This window comes from Lutjanus erythropterus, chromosome 17, assembly GCF_056507025.1.
Source record: "Lutjanus erythropterus isolate fLutEry1 chromosome 17, fLutEry1.hap2, whole genome shotgun sequence".
In the NCBI taxonomy this organism is placed as follows: Eukaryota; Metazoa; Chordata; class Actinopteri; order Lutjaniformes; family Lutjanidae; genus Lutjanus; species Lutjanus erythropterus.
The window spans coordinates 26,678,874-26,693,667 of NC_139333.1; the positions used below are offsets into that span (position 1 = coordinate 26,678,874).

General features: G+C 39.5%; 1 protein-coding gene across 1 annotated transcript in view; it reads right to left on the minus strand.

Moving 5' to 3' along the window:
* tbx21 (T-box transcription factor 21) overlaps window positions 1-14,446 on the minus strand; it is a 28,200-nt gene extending 13,754 nt beyond the window's left edge. The window contains exon 1 of the mRNA XM_084740899.1: window positions 13,581-14,446. Coding sequence (XP_084597025.1) covers window positions 13,581-14,131 — 551 coding nt within the window. The 5' untranslated portion in view covers window positions 14,132-14,446. The remainder of the gene's footprint in view (window positions 1-13,580) is intronic.
* Between the last annotated feature and the right edge of the window lie 348 nt (window positions 14,447-14,794).

The window sequence follows — 14,794 nt, forward strand, 5'->3', positions numbered from 1 at the left end:
CGCCAACGTTCAAATGCTGGATTGTGTGTTTAAATGACGGCTCTTTATGCTTGTGGACTGAGCACACACACACACACACACGCAGACTTCTTACCCTTCAGTGGTAAGACAAAACCCTGCCATGAGCGGTCCCAGTTGGGTCTTTCTGGCTACATGGCGAGTCCAGTTTAACAATCAATCATAGTTCTCGGTGAAACAGAATCGTGGCAGCAGCTCTTTAGTGGCTCGCAAAGAACAGGTGAAAGGGCTCTTCTTCCACTGCACTGTTTAATACAAGTGAAAACAGAAACTCGGCTGTTCAGCATATGAATGGATCAACCCACCTACACTGTGTGAGAGTAATCTAGAAAGTCGATGAGTGGTTGCTCCACTGATATTGTCGATTCACTGATATAGAGCCTTTTATAGGAAATCAGAACTTGGCAGAGGGGGAAACCATAGAAAACACAACACAGAGGGGTATTTGCATGTTGGGGCGGCGCTCTGGCTGTATGTACAGAGTTCACTGAGGGAGGATGAAAAACGCAACACACATGTTAGCGTGCTGGTATTGTCAGTGTGGTGGTGTGGTCATGAGGTGTACAGTAGCTGTGCTGCTTTCTGACTACAGTTTGACACACACAGGTTTTTTGTTTGTGCCGTTAGGACCACAAAGAGGCCAGCTCTGCCCGCTGGACTGCAGCAGACTTTGCAAACTAGTGTTATAGAGCGATGATACTCATGCTGCGCACGCTCAGTTAAACCCTCTCCCTGCCAGGAAGACAGAAGACACATTTAACATCTGCTGCTGTATTTATTGAAAAAAACTTTTGTTTTGTTTACACCTAAGTTACATGACGACACAACAGTATTTTTCATTATACACAGGTCATTGCGAGGTAAATAGAAGGATTTTGGGGTTGTATGAGGTACTTATGCATAGTCAGTGTTTTACCTGCAGTAAAGCAGAGAGGAGCACCAGCACAGAAGCAAAGCAAGAAACTTCTGTGGACAGCGTCAGCAGCAAAAGGTTCTTTTTTGCTACATAAAAAAACTTTCACTCAGAGAAATCATTTATTTTAAATATAAATTATATTTCTAAGATTTTCACTGCTCTTCTAATATGAAACTGGCATTATATAAGCCAAGATTCACTTTCTCCAATCCAACCAAACTCAATGGGTGAAATAAGTAATTTTTATCTCACAGAGCATGGGACTTGCTGGTCCACCGCTGCCTTGATCTGTCAGTTTGTTTGTGGTTTTGTGTGACTTCAGTGAATCTGAACTAGCCTTTTGAAACACCAAAGTCACACAACAGCGCAAACAAACTAACAGATCGAGGCAGCGGGAGACCAACAGCTCCTGTGTTCTGTGGGGTTAAATTACTGATTTCACCCATGGAGTTTGGTTGGTTTGGAGAGAACGGTTTCTCATTGGAAAAGGCGGTTTGACGACAAAGTAAAGCACTGAAAACATTCTAAATATGGAGTAGAGGTGCTGCTGACCCTGTCCACAGCAGTGCATTGCTAAGCTTTAGCACTGGTACCCTCTGCGTCTCCTAACTGGGGATGTCCCGACCGTCATCCACTGTAACTAATACATCACCATGGATAAGTATTTCATACAACCTCACTTCAAATAATCTGAACTATCCTTTTAATGAAAGTTTGTTGCATTTCAGACTGAAAATAGAGAAGTCAGTGGCTGTTATTTGATAAATATTATTAAATAAATACCTATCAGTAAGTGTGCGAGTCTATGCACCAATCACGTAATTTATTTATTCCCCTGCTACCTGCCAGCAGCATCCTGTACCCCATTTTTTTTCTTTTGCCCTGGATTGCAAAATTATGTTCTATGTTATTAATTTTTTTTCACACTGACACACTGATATACCACTGGTACTCATCTGATATGCAAAATTCACGTGTCTGAATTGGTATTTGGAAGGAAAAAATGGTACTGGAACATCTCTACTTCAAATAAATGCCATATGTAACCATCTTTATATAGTATGGGTAATTAGCAGAGTTTGATATATAAAGATCTGGTTGGTCTCTGAGTTAAACGTGTTGCAACTGTTCCCAGCTCTTCTTACATAAATGCATGGGCCTGTTTGGACACCATTGGGAATCAAACCTGCAGCTCTAACAGCCACCAGACACACTCCCTAACCAACCTGCCAGCGTGCCAGTGTGATTCAGTGGAAACTTGACGGTAATGACACGAGGCTGGCGCTCCCTCAGCCTCATCCAGGTGTATATACGCACATGAATACTCATAACTGTAGTCTTTGTTCAGATAAATACCATAGAAACAGATGAGTGTGGTGAACCAGCCAGTAATACAGAGACAGTACCGCTGGTGGTGACATTTAAAAAAATCAAAATAAACTGTGTGGATGTTGGGGAGAGAGGAAGGGGTTGGGTTTGGGTAGACAGAGGGCGCAGGAGGGGAAACCGCGGGGGGGAAATGGAGGTTAGAGAAAGGGAAAAGGAAAGAGCAGAGGGTGGAGTGAAGGGAGGGGGTGGAGGGCTTGTCCTGGGGATGCGAGGCAGAAGCTCGAGACGAGAAGAGGAACTGGATATTCACCAGGGAGAGGACTTTTCTACATGAGTGCACTGGCTGATTCATCCGGACAGGAGTTCAGGTCCAGTTTTTGTCACCGTGCGTACGCCTGATCATCTGTGACGAAAACATGCCAGTCTACAGCTGCTGCCGGACACAAGCACTCTTTAACACACACACTCCTGCACTCTATTGACTTACTGCACAGGAATTCAGTGACTGAGACATGTCGAAATTTCAATTTTGTAGTGCAGCGTGACATCTGATACTGTTAATTTCATGCTTCATACCTCATAAATGAGGCTGCTGCTGTTATTCTATATTTTCTTACTGTCAACAAATTCTTTGAAAAGACCAAAACCCAAAATGTGTTTCTTGATACTCTACCATTTATTCCTGTAGTGAAGATGTACATCTTTAAACTAGGTCGCAAATATATCATTTTATTTCTTTTAAAAAGGCTGAATAATTTCCTAAAACAAATTGGCACAGTAGTTTTTAGGAAATGTTACTCAAGGAAAAGGAAACAGTGAATTCGTTGGGGACTAATTTCAGTGGCGGATTAATGCACATTTGCTTCTCTAGTGGGTATTTCCAGCAGCAGGGATTGAGTCAAAATAAACACCAGAGTGTGTGGGTTCCTTTAACACCCCAAAAATGCTGTGTAAAAGGCAAATAAAAATGGAATGCAATGATTTGCAAATCTTTCTTTTTGGAGCAACACATACTGCCATCCAGACGACGTCTTTTTCAGAGACATCCCTGCTTATTTCAGCAAGACGATGCAAAGACACATGAGTTCCAACAACAGAGTTCAGGCACTAAACTGGCCTTCCTGCAGACCTGTCTCTTACTGAAAATGTGTGGTGGCATTATGAAGCGCAAAATACGTCAACGGAGTCATATATCAAGGCAGGACGAGGGAGAATTTCACTTTCGAAACTTCTACGATTAGTTCCCAAACACTTACTGAGTGTTAAAAGAAAAGGTGCTGTAACACAATGGTAAACACGATCCTGTCACAACCTTTTTTTGGAATATGTTGCAGGCATCTAAGTTAAATGTGACAAAAACACAATAAAGTTAATTAGTTTAAATATCTCGTCTTTGTACTGTATTCACTTGTATATAATTCGAAAGGGATTTGTATCATTGCATTCTGTTTTTATTTAGGTTTTTCACAACGTCCCAACTTTTTGGGCACTGGGGTTAGAAATAAAGGAACATGTCACCCAAAGGAATGGTGAGGTTACATCACATGTTACTTATTACTTAAATTTGAAAGTTAATTTACAATTTTACTTTCTGTGTGGAGTGAATGTGTTATATTACTATTACTTTAACCAAAATAAATACAGAAGTGTGACTACAGGCATTATAAAATGGAAGAGATGAATGTTCCATAGCGGTATCCCAGCAAATGCCCCTGTATTACAACATTTATGGTATCTTGTTGCTTGCGTCTCAGCCATGTCTCAGGGGTGTAACCACATGCTGAAGCATTTATTTATGCTTTTGTATAAATGGTAGGTTGATGCCCAGTGAAAAGATCTGCATTTCTTTTGTCTAGATTTTACAGCTTTGGTGAAGCAGAGCACGCTGCTCTCTGCTCCAGTTTGAAATGTAGGTTAAACTATTTTAGCGAGTAGCAGCAGCCCGCATTTCCCATCATGCCTACAGTGCACGACTGAGTGTAGTTCATTAAGTTAGCGGGTTAATGTTTCAAAATGCAAATGGTGGCCTACTTTTTGTTAGTGTTTGTAATGTGTCTTTTCAGGACACAGTCTTTCATTTTGGTGACTGTCATTTTCATGCTGGTTTATACTAAACATTAGTAAAATGTCAGTTGCATTTCTTAATACCTGTAGATCGTCTGGCCAAGTGTTTGTTCTGTTTGTCCCTTGCAAGCTACCGTACTTGTAGTTCTGTTTTACAGTCAGCCAATCAGAATGCTTGTTATACTAGCAGTTCGGGAGTCAGGAAGACGCGTTTTGTTCATGGTGTCCACCTGGTTAGCTATGTGGCAGCTAACAATAAATCCTGCAGTTCTGTCATACGCCGGAGTGGTTAATGACTCTCTCACACACATACAGAAGAACTAATTTCTACAATACCTTAACACAGTAAATCTAATAATATTACCAAAAATTTTTTAGTAGTGTGTTATATTACTTAATCACTGCCAAAGGTAAAATCATACTACCTAAATATAAATCATAAACCCAATTAGATATATCAGGCTTTGATACACACACATCTCTTGTTAGTAGGAACAATTCATTACTTGTTCTGTTTTTTTCATGAGAGTTGTAAAAACAGTAAAAAAAAAAAAAACCTCATATGTGAGAAAACAGGTTTCTATCAGGTATCTAATTAACCATACGACAACTTAACTGTATATTTTTCCGTCCTCTCAGCCTCAAAGTTTTTAATAACCCTCTTGCAAACCAATTATAGAGAGACACTGGTGAAAAATAACGTCTTTGAGGCCAGTGGAGGACTGACCTGTGGTTCAAAAAGCTGCGGACTTCACCGCTCAGTTATTAGAAGAGGTAAGAGGAAGCACCCTGCAAATATTGGCACTAGGTGTTTCTGCGAAAAGCTGCATATGCACACATAAACAGCTGAACAGGAAGTGACAAGTCATACTGTCAAAACCTTGAAATAGTCCCACTTCTGCTTTCAGGCAAAGAGAGACAGGAAGAGAATTAATACACAAAACTTCCAAACATTCCTCCACAAACATCTTGCAGTGTTACTGATAATAAATTTCATTCTTGAATTTGTAATTTGACGCGATTATTGACATGTTTAACATCACTTTATTGCTTTGTATTATGGCGTCGACAGAGGAGACACCCACTCTAATTTCCTTGGTAATGTGAAGCAGTAATTTCCAAAATTAGACATGCCTACTTTGGAAAGAAACTTTGTTAATCAATGAATATAAATGTAGATGATCCTTTACTTTGCAGGACTTAAAGGGGCAGTTCACCCCTGAACAAAAATTCATATTTACCCTCTGGCCTGCAGTGCTATTTATCCATCTAGATTGTTATGGTGCGAGTTTTGAAGATATCAGCTGCTTACTTTCTTTATACCTATATATAGAAAGAAAGTAGTTCCTGCATGAAACTGCTCACAACGAGGTCTGTGTATTATCTTGAGTAACCGGGTCATGATTTTTGGAGTTTGTCAACTGTGTTTTTCACATCCGTATATCTGTATTTATACTGTTTATTTTATTTTCACTAATTATCCACTGCAGTTCATCATCACGGTTCTTGTTCTTTATCTTCTTAGTTTTACAGTTTTTATTTGCGTTTTTTTATGTGTGTGTTGTTATTGTCCCCCTGCTTAAATTCTTATAATTTTTCTTGGATTTTGTTTCTTTTTTGTGTGTTTTGTTACTTTTTTTACAACTGCATGTTGTGGTTTGAGTATCTGTATTTTCACACCTGTGGTCTGAAATGGCATTTTAATCCTCTATATGTCATATACGTATGGAAGAATCGACAATAAAGTTGAAGCTGACTTTGCCTTAAATCTTTCTGGCACCACGAGTTGAGTGCCATCTAGTTCTATTATATTGGAGAGAAGGCAGACATCTTTATGGCCGACATCTCAAAAACTCTGCAACTCACACCAAAACTTTCTAGATGGATAAATAGCACTGCAGATAGGAAGAAAAATACACATATATATATAAGAACAGGTGAACTTTCCTTTTAACTAAGCAGCAAGCAAGAATAAAACCGCTAATTTATGTTGTAAAAGACCAGATGTCACTTTATACAAATAGAAACTTAAAACTCCCCATATACGTTGACAATTACCATGATAATTATGGTTTTCTGCAATAAGGGAACTTAATACTCATAGCATTACTCTGCTGTGAGTAGCTATAGTAGTACTATTCTTGGGAACAAAACATATCAAAAGATTGTTTCCTCTCTGAAAAACTACCAGACATCAGACTGATACAGTTTGGAGTCAGTGGAGCAGAGAGATCACATGAGCATGATTCCTCTGAGTCTGAAGTTCACCTCTGCATTATTTCCCTGAAAGGTGTTTGTATGTTAAGAACTTAGTCATTCTTATCTCCTTCTTAGAACAACACACAGTGTACTACACTGCACTGTACTGGTCAAGTACAGTTGGTCCGAACGTCCTTAATTGTCTATGCAGCTTCTAGCCAAAAGCTTAAATTTATAATCTGAGTACAGGCATATTGGATTATTTATACTAAATATTGAATAATATTCAGGTGGGAACTTACCATAAGGCAAAGGTTGGTAACTGCCTCAGGCCCCAAGCTACCAAGGGCCCCGTGAAATGCATCATAAACATATGGTTAAACCGCCGTTATATGAGCCAAAACTCATTCCCTCAAAGGCAACTGGACTAAAACATAATTTTACCTCACTGAACACAGGAGTTTCTGGTCTGCCGCTGCCTCGTTTGTGTTGTTTCGTGACTTTGGTGTTTTAAAAGGTCAGTTCGGATTCACTAACGTCACACAATACCACGAACTAACTGATCGAGGTAACAGCAGATCAGCAACTCCTGTGTTCTGCAGCGTTTAATTACTACAGAAATGATTCAGGACGATGTAGCTCAGTGGACAGAAAAATGACACAATGTTACCCACCTGCAGTGATGAAAAAAGGAAGAAGCGGGAGACTACTGAAAGACAATAACACGGACAATATCACAGCCTGTTCACCATGCTGCTGCTCTGACAAGAGATACAGAAGTGTCCGTAACATCAGACTACAGAAGAGCTTCTTTCTTCAGGCGGTGAAACTGCTTAAAGGGACAGTTCACACCAAAATCCAAAATATATATTTTTCTCCTGGCCTGTAGTGCTGTTTATGCATTTAGATTTTTTTGGCGTGAGTTGCAGAGTTTTGGAGATATCAGCTGTAGAGAGGTCTGTTCTCTCTAATATAATGGGATTAAAAATGGCACTCGGGTTGTGGTGCTCAAAGCTTAAAAACTCAAAACTAGTGTCTCTTTCCAAAAATCATGACCCGGTTACTCAAGATAATCCACAGACCTTATTGTGAGCAGTTTCATGTAGGAACTACTTTCTTTCGAGTAGAAAAGAAAGTAGTTCTGGTAGATTCTAAAGTAGTTCCGGTAGTGCTCCACCACAAATAAAAAGTGTATTTTTATTTTATTATTTGTTCAAGGGTTGAAATAGGGGAAGAACAGGGGGTGTGGAGGCCCTAAAATGACTAGTTCCACCCCTGTCAATATTAACTTGTTATTTCCCAAAAAAAAAAAAAAAAAAGTCCCCTTAAATGAATGTGCCTCTTCTTGGAAACCATGGCAGGGAAAAGTCTGTCCTCTTGACTCATCTCTAAACTCCCAGGTGTAGGATTGGTCAAACAAATGAATGAGGAAAACAGCTTCACTTTCTCTTTTCAATCTTAGTCACTTTATTCTTTTTTCACTGTATCAGAAAATCCCATTATTTTGCATCGAAAATGCCTGTTTCTGCTTTTGTTTTTCCTTTTCTCTTTTCTCTTTATCTTCATTTGACCTCTTGGCTGACATAAAAATGTGTTTATGTCAACCTCGACGCCCCGCTGTGTGCAGTCTCGTGAACTTTGCCTTAAAGAATCAGACTGAGCAGGAGCCTGAAATGACATCAACTTCTAGTGTGGTGGTCTGAATTTAGCTCATGAGAAGTGCAGATGAATTCGCTACAGGCCATGAAAATGTCTCTAGATTTCAAAGCCCAGGTGTGGTACATGAGCCAAACTTCTAAGAGATCTGTCAGGCTGTACACCCAGCGTCTAGTGCAGGCTGAAGAAAGAAGAGAAAAAAAAGAGAGAATCTAGTCTTTTACTTCCTGCACTTCAAAGGTGCCTCACCTCAGCAGCGTGGCCATCTAAAGGCTCAGGGGTGTTTGACCCTTCTCTATACTTTCCTCTTGAGTTTCTTTCGCCCTTTCTCTTGTAGATACCACAGTTTTTTGATTAACATTGCAGAGTCTCTGACTTTCTCTCTAAAATCACAGCGAAATTATTGTGGAAGCCTGAACCCAAGATGAAAATTTAAGAAGGATTTTGCCTCTGATATTGAAAAATTCTACCTTTTTTTAGGGGGTGCAGTTTCTTTGCTCAACTCTTCCAGAACCTTGTGGGGGAGTTTTTGCTGTTTTTTAAAAAATGTCTCCATCAAGTATTGCGCTGGATACTTCTGCATGTGAAGGAAGGTGTTAAGATAAAAAAGGGTGAGAACATTTCCATCATCAGGTTTGGAAATTTTTGTAGCATGAGGTTTGTGGTTTTTGCACGACATGAAAATTTGCTTTTTGTCTCATGTGGAAGGATAACACCTCTGCACCGATTTCACCGATCCTTTTGTTACTGCGGGTTAGGGTTGTTTACACTTTTGTGCAGAAAGTCTAGCAAGTTTCTTTGTGTTTTTGAGTGTTTCCTTTTGTTCGCTGTGGGGGCAGATGAATTAATGTGCACTAATCACCTCACCTTTAAACTAGAGCCTGACTGATACTGGATTTCTGGAGCAGATACTGAGTTCGGGAGTGAAAAATCCTAAAATCAAAATATCAGCCTTTATACATTAACACATCTTTGCAGTGATACCTTAAAAGTGTTGACAAAAATTCATAATGGAGGCTTTAACAGTAAACATTATTGTCTAAAATGAAGCAATGATATTCTTAATAATCATTAACAACAATAAAAAAACACCCAAATATAACAAAATATATGTATATATTTAAACAGAATTAAGAATAAAGTATCAAATCTACACAGAGTGCTGCCTATAAAGCTAAGAAATAAAAATAATCTGCATTTTGTTCTGTTAGAAAAAAGTTTCCATATCTGCTCATATTGGACAGCTAATGGGCCGATACCAGTATAGGCTCATACAACTGATAGGCCAATATCAGGCAGATAGTATTGGTCTACTTTTAACGCACATTTAAAGGTATAATCTGCAAAATTTTCCTAAAACATCATCAACATATTACATAATACCTTTCGATCATCACTAACGACCCACTAGAGGTGTGTGGTGGTTTCTGTATCTGCAGAGATCCTGCAGCCCTCTGTCTGTATTCATTTATGCTCTCTCTCGTTTTGCTGCTCGGGACGTTTCACCAACCCAGCATGTTGGTATTTGACTTCCTGATGCGTTCGTGCACAGCTCGGAAAAATCCTACTGACTCTACCTTTAAGTCACGGCACAAGGCAAACCAAGCCTGCAACTATGAGTAATCTTGCCAACTCATCTTTGGCTCTGACTTTATGGTTTCATTGTTTTTTTTTTTTTAATCTCTGTACTTTTGTGACATGTTTATGTCTGTTTTTCACTTGCGGTGTGTTGTTTTGAATGACTTGTTGAAGCTGTACAGACAACATTAGACATTAATGTGTTAGAACCTGCTGAGGGACGAGCTCCACCACATTTACATTTGAATTATTACATGGCTTTGTTAAATGCTTGATTCTGATTGGTCAATTGCAGCATTCTAAGGTCTGTTGTTTCTGTATAACAGACTGTTCCTATGAAGAACAGACCATTGTAATGGACACAGTTCTGATCATAGACTCCGGAGGAGCAATACAATTTTAAAACCAATAAAAGAATTTTTAAATGAATATTTTGTGTCAAATTACTGATTGTTTGGTAAGTAGCCGTGCAATAAACTTGATAATGTACTGGGAGCAGGCCATTATTGTGAAATAAACCTCTTCTGGATGATTCAGGACCCCGATGTGACCTGCATTATCCCTTACTTTTTAAACTTCAATGTTAATAAGTGTACACAGTCCCTGCTAAGTAAGTAAGTAAGTAAGTAAGTAAATAAATAAATAAATAAATAAATAAATAAATAAATAAATAAATAATGTGTTTAAAAATAAGATTATATATATCAGGTATGTTTTACCGAATGAATAAGAGGTACTGTGCACAGTGTGTGTTTCTATCTGCCAGGACTGGTTTTGTCAAATGACACAAAAGACACACACACATACACACACACACACACACACACACACACACACACACATTGGAAATTGGAAAAGAAATACAAAAACCTGTTCAAAAAAAAAAAAAAAAAAAAAGTAAACTTAGAAATTTCCCAAATAGTCCACATAACATTTGTTGAAGCAGAAGCATTGAAACTAATCAATAAATTGATGAGTTGTCAGCAACTAAATTAATCGCTAACAATTTTTAATGGCCAATGTATCATTTTGAATCCTCTTTTTAAGAAAACATGTCCCAAATTCTCTGATTTCACCTTCGTAAATGCGAATAGTTTCTGTTTTCTTTACTCCTGTCTGACAGTAAACTGAAAATCTTTGCGTTGTGGACATTACAAGATATTTGAGGACGTCACTCCAACACAGATCAACATTTTTCACCATTTTCTGACATTTTGTGGACTAAACAGCTAATCACTCAATCGAGAAAATGATCAATAGATTAATCGACAATTAAAATAATCATTATTTGCAGCCCTACACAAAAATGTGTGTGTTTTTTAGAAAGCAATGTGCAGGACTCGCACACACACACTCCAAGAAAAATAATAAAGAAGTACAATGCATTTGTGCCACAAACTACCAGAAACTTCCACACACACAATTAAATCTCTAATGAACTTTAAATTTTCTTAAATAGTCCTCATAACTCTTGTTGACCCAGCAGCATTGAAACAGAGCACTGTGCGCTCAGTTGATTAATCAATTTGTTATCAACTATTAAATGAATCAATAACCATTTTGATTATCAAAAATTCATTTTGAGGCATTTTTAAGGTAAAAACGTCCAAATTCTCTGATTTCAGCTTCTTAAATGTGAATATTTTCTGGTTTCTTTACTCCTCTCTGACAGTAAACTGAATATTTTTGGGTTGTGGACAAAACAAGACAGTTGAGGACATCACCTTGGACTTTGGGGACATATTTCACCATTTTCTGACAATTTATGGACCAAACAACTCATCGATTAATTGAGGAAATGACTGACAGCTTAATCTGTGATGAAAATAACCACTAGTTGCAGCGCTACACCACAGTGTCTTTCAAGAGTGCAAGCTGCAGGATTCATAATTTCAAATGACAGAAGCCACACACACACACACACACACACACACACACACACACTGCAAGACATATAGGAAAGAAACACAATGCATATGAGACACAAACTACCTGAAACTTCCTCTGCTTTCACAAAAAGTTATACTCACACACCCTAAAATGTCAAAAAAAAAAAAAAAAAAAAAAAAAATCTTCACAATATTGTTGACAAAATAAAGTGAAGCACTGAAACAGAACACTTTGCAACTTTTTGCTCAAGTTTAGAAGAAATAAATGTCGAGAAACTACTTCAAAGAAGCTTTTCTGACTTCAGACATTCAATTTAACTGCAGTCAAAATAGCTGTGACAGCAGGTGTAGCTCCAGTAGTCAACCAGAAAGTGAAGAAACCTTGCAGGTCAAAGGGGAATAATTTACAAGACTGTAACCTGCAGCTGGCAAACGGAAATTCTTGCTCTAAAACTGTGAAACGTCCCTTTTTAAAACTACAAAAACACACAGATAATGTAAAATCGAAACGACAGCAATAACTAGACGTTTCAATAATTAGCATGAGATTATTTCTAATTTAAATTCAAGTGCAGCCTCAGCAGAGAAGCAGAGTGAAGTCACTGGAAAATATCAGTGTCCTATTATGTGACAGCGCACTTGTTTTGTGTGCGCAGATCCGCGCCATGAGAAACCTCTGGCCTGAAACCTTCTGTCAAACACAAGTGTCGCGCATTAGTGAATTAATGCTCATCGACGTGGCTGCGTCTTAATGCTCGGTGACCCATCAGAGGGGCCCGGCAGCGCCGTCTCTCCTCCTCTCATGCAGGTCAGGAGCCCCAGAAAACAAACGCGTTTCAGTCTCACAGCCGCCTACTCGAGATATCACGTTGAGGTTCAATTATCAAAAAAGAGTTTCGCACTTTATCGCCTCTCCTGGGCAGAGATAAGGCTTCTAAAACGGCTTGATTTGTCACTTATTTGATTTTATGGAGCATTTTAATATAAAAATCCCACAAGAGAGGAGAGTATTTTCCAGATTTTTGACAAGAAAAAAATGAAATACATTTGGGAAGAATAATTTAGCGATTAGTACAGAGAATTATTCCCTCTAGGGAATAAGAAGTGATAATAAACTGCAACATTATCGTTGCAAAAGATGTGAATTTTAATTGATTACGCTTCGTTTGGGGGGATAAATTCCTGAGGCCCCTGTGACTAGAGGTCAAGCAGGAGGTGTCAAAATGTTTTCCAGCTCTGCCTGCAAATATACTGCACTTCACCGTGTCTCTGGCTCCTGGACGAGTTTTGCCAAAAGCAAATTTTGCTTTTTTGTACAAAATTAAACAATAAAATGAGCGTAAAAACACTGCTGAAAGAAAGGACTTAATAAAAAAGAGTTCAGATTGTTTTTACCACGCTTGACATGCGTTTTAAATGAATTACTGCATGTTAATACTGCGTTTGCCTCGAATTCTGCTCATATTCTAATTATGACTCTGCTAAATTTTGCAAACATAAAATCGACTTTTTATATTTGGCTAAACATGTGGATTAGAAGTCACTCTCAGAAGTCGTTCTCCTAAAAAGTCATACCTGCCAACACTTCGGTCACCTGACCGGTGATGTGCTGGTGATGTCCTGTAGTAAACAGGAGCTAAAAGATGAGTGAACTCTGACTTCTAATCGATGATCACCTCGAGGCAGCATGACAAGGCTTTTAAAGTGTCATTTACTTCTGAGAAATGTGACTTTACGCTAATTTTTAGGAAGCTGCTGGTATCTGATCATCATCAAGGCAAGACTGATTAGAAAGCGTGTGAAAGTTTGCGTAATTTGCAAATTCTTCACTTTTTTTTTCCTGCCAAAGTCTGACCACATAAGTGGGCCACCTGCTTAACTCACAGGTCTTATCATAGTGTGTGAAAGTAAGTGAGAGTTGTCAGACTTACCTGCCCTGTTTGGTGATAATCATCTCGGTTTGGAACTTGTGGAACTTGGCCCACAGCGGGTAGTTATTGAGCAGCGCCTGCGTCTTCCCGCACACCTGTAGCCCAGGTAGAGGGTAGAGAGGCGGCCGCTGGTAGGGCCCGTGCTGAAAGCTCGCGGGGTAATTCTCCGGAGAGGGAGAGTACAAGTCTTTGGCGGCTGTGGGAAACCCGTCTCCTGCCGTCGGGATGTAACCCTGCGCGGCTCCGCTTCTCGGCGGCGACCGCACGCCGCCGTACGGGCAGCTGCTGAGGGTCTGTGCGTAAAACCTGCCCGGCTGCGCTCCGTACCCTCCCACCGCCTGCTCCGAGTGGTACGGCAGAGCCAGCGCGTCCTGGCCGCTCTGAACAGGGTCCGGGTAGTAAAACCTCGCGTCCTGAATCCCCATTTTGAACTCGGCAAGGTCCTTGCCGCCGCGGTGGAGGTGACTGCTGATGTCGGCGTTCTTCCCGAAAGTTTGCGTTTCAGTCCCATTCAACATGCTGAGGTAGAGGTTGCCACCTATGCCGCCCATTTGCAGCCCCGCTCCCGCTCTGTGCGTAATGTCATAAGGCTCCGCTCTTGCGTCCAGTTCAATAAGAGCATGTACATTAATAAAAAAAAATAATAAGCACAAAAAAGCACAGTTATCCTCAGCTATCACTCACAGCGGGCTGACATGACAAACTTCACAAATCGGTCGGTCAGAGCCGAAAATTAAAGACAAAAAAACATCCCTCACACGCTCTCATTTGACTATTTTCATATAAACTTTTTAATTAGCCGAGCAGGTGATTGTCTTGTCTTTTTTGACGTGTGGAGTCGCTGCCAGTGACTCAAACACATGCTCACTTTTCTATCCTGTGATATACAGTATACATTTTGTAAGTGGTCATATTTTGGAGGTGTGTCTGATGCAGAGGCAGGACGTGATAGGCTCCAGATATGAGAGAGAGACGTCCCCTCATCACCACGGAGTAACTCAACACAAATTACACACACACACACACACACACACACACACACACACACACACACACACACACTGCCCTTTGAGAAGAAAAGGAAATACAGCACTGTAATCACTTTAATACGTTTTAGAAGGAAAATATTTAGATTACAGAAATGTTTTAAATTTAAAAATACAAAATAACTGCTGTAAAATTTTACTTGAATACCACAAACGCGTAATTAGGAA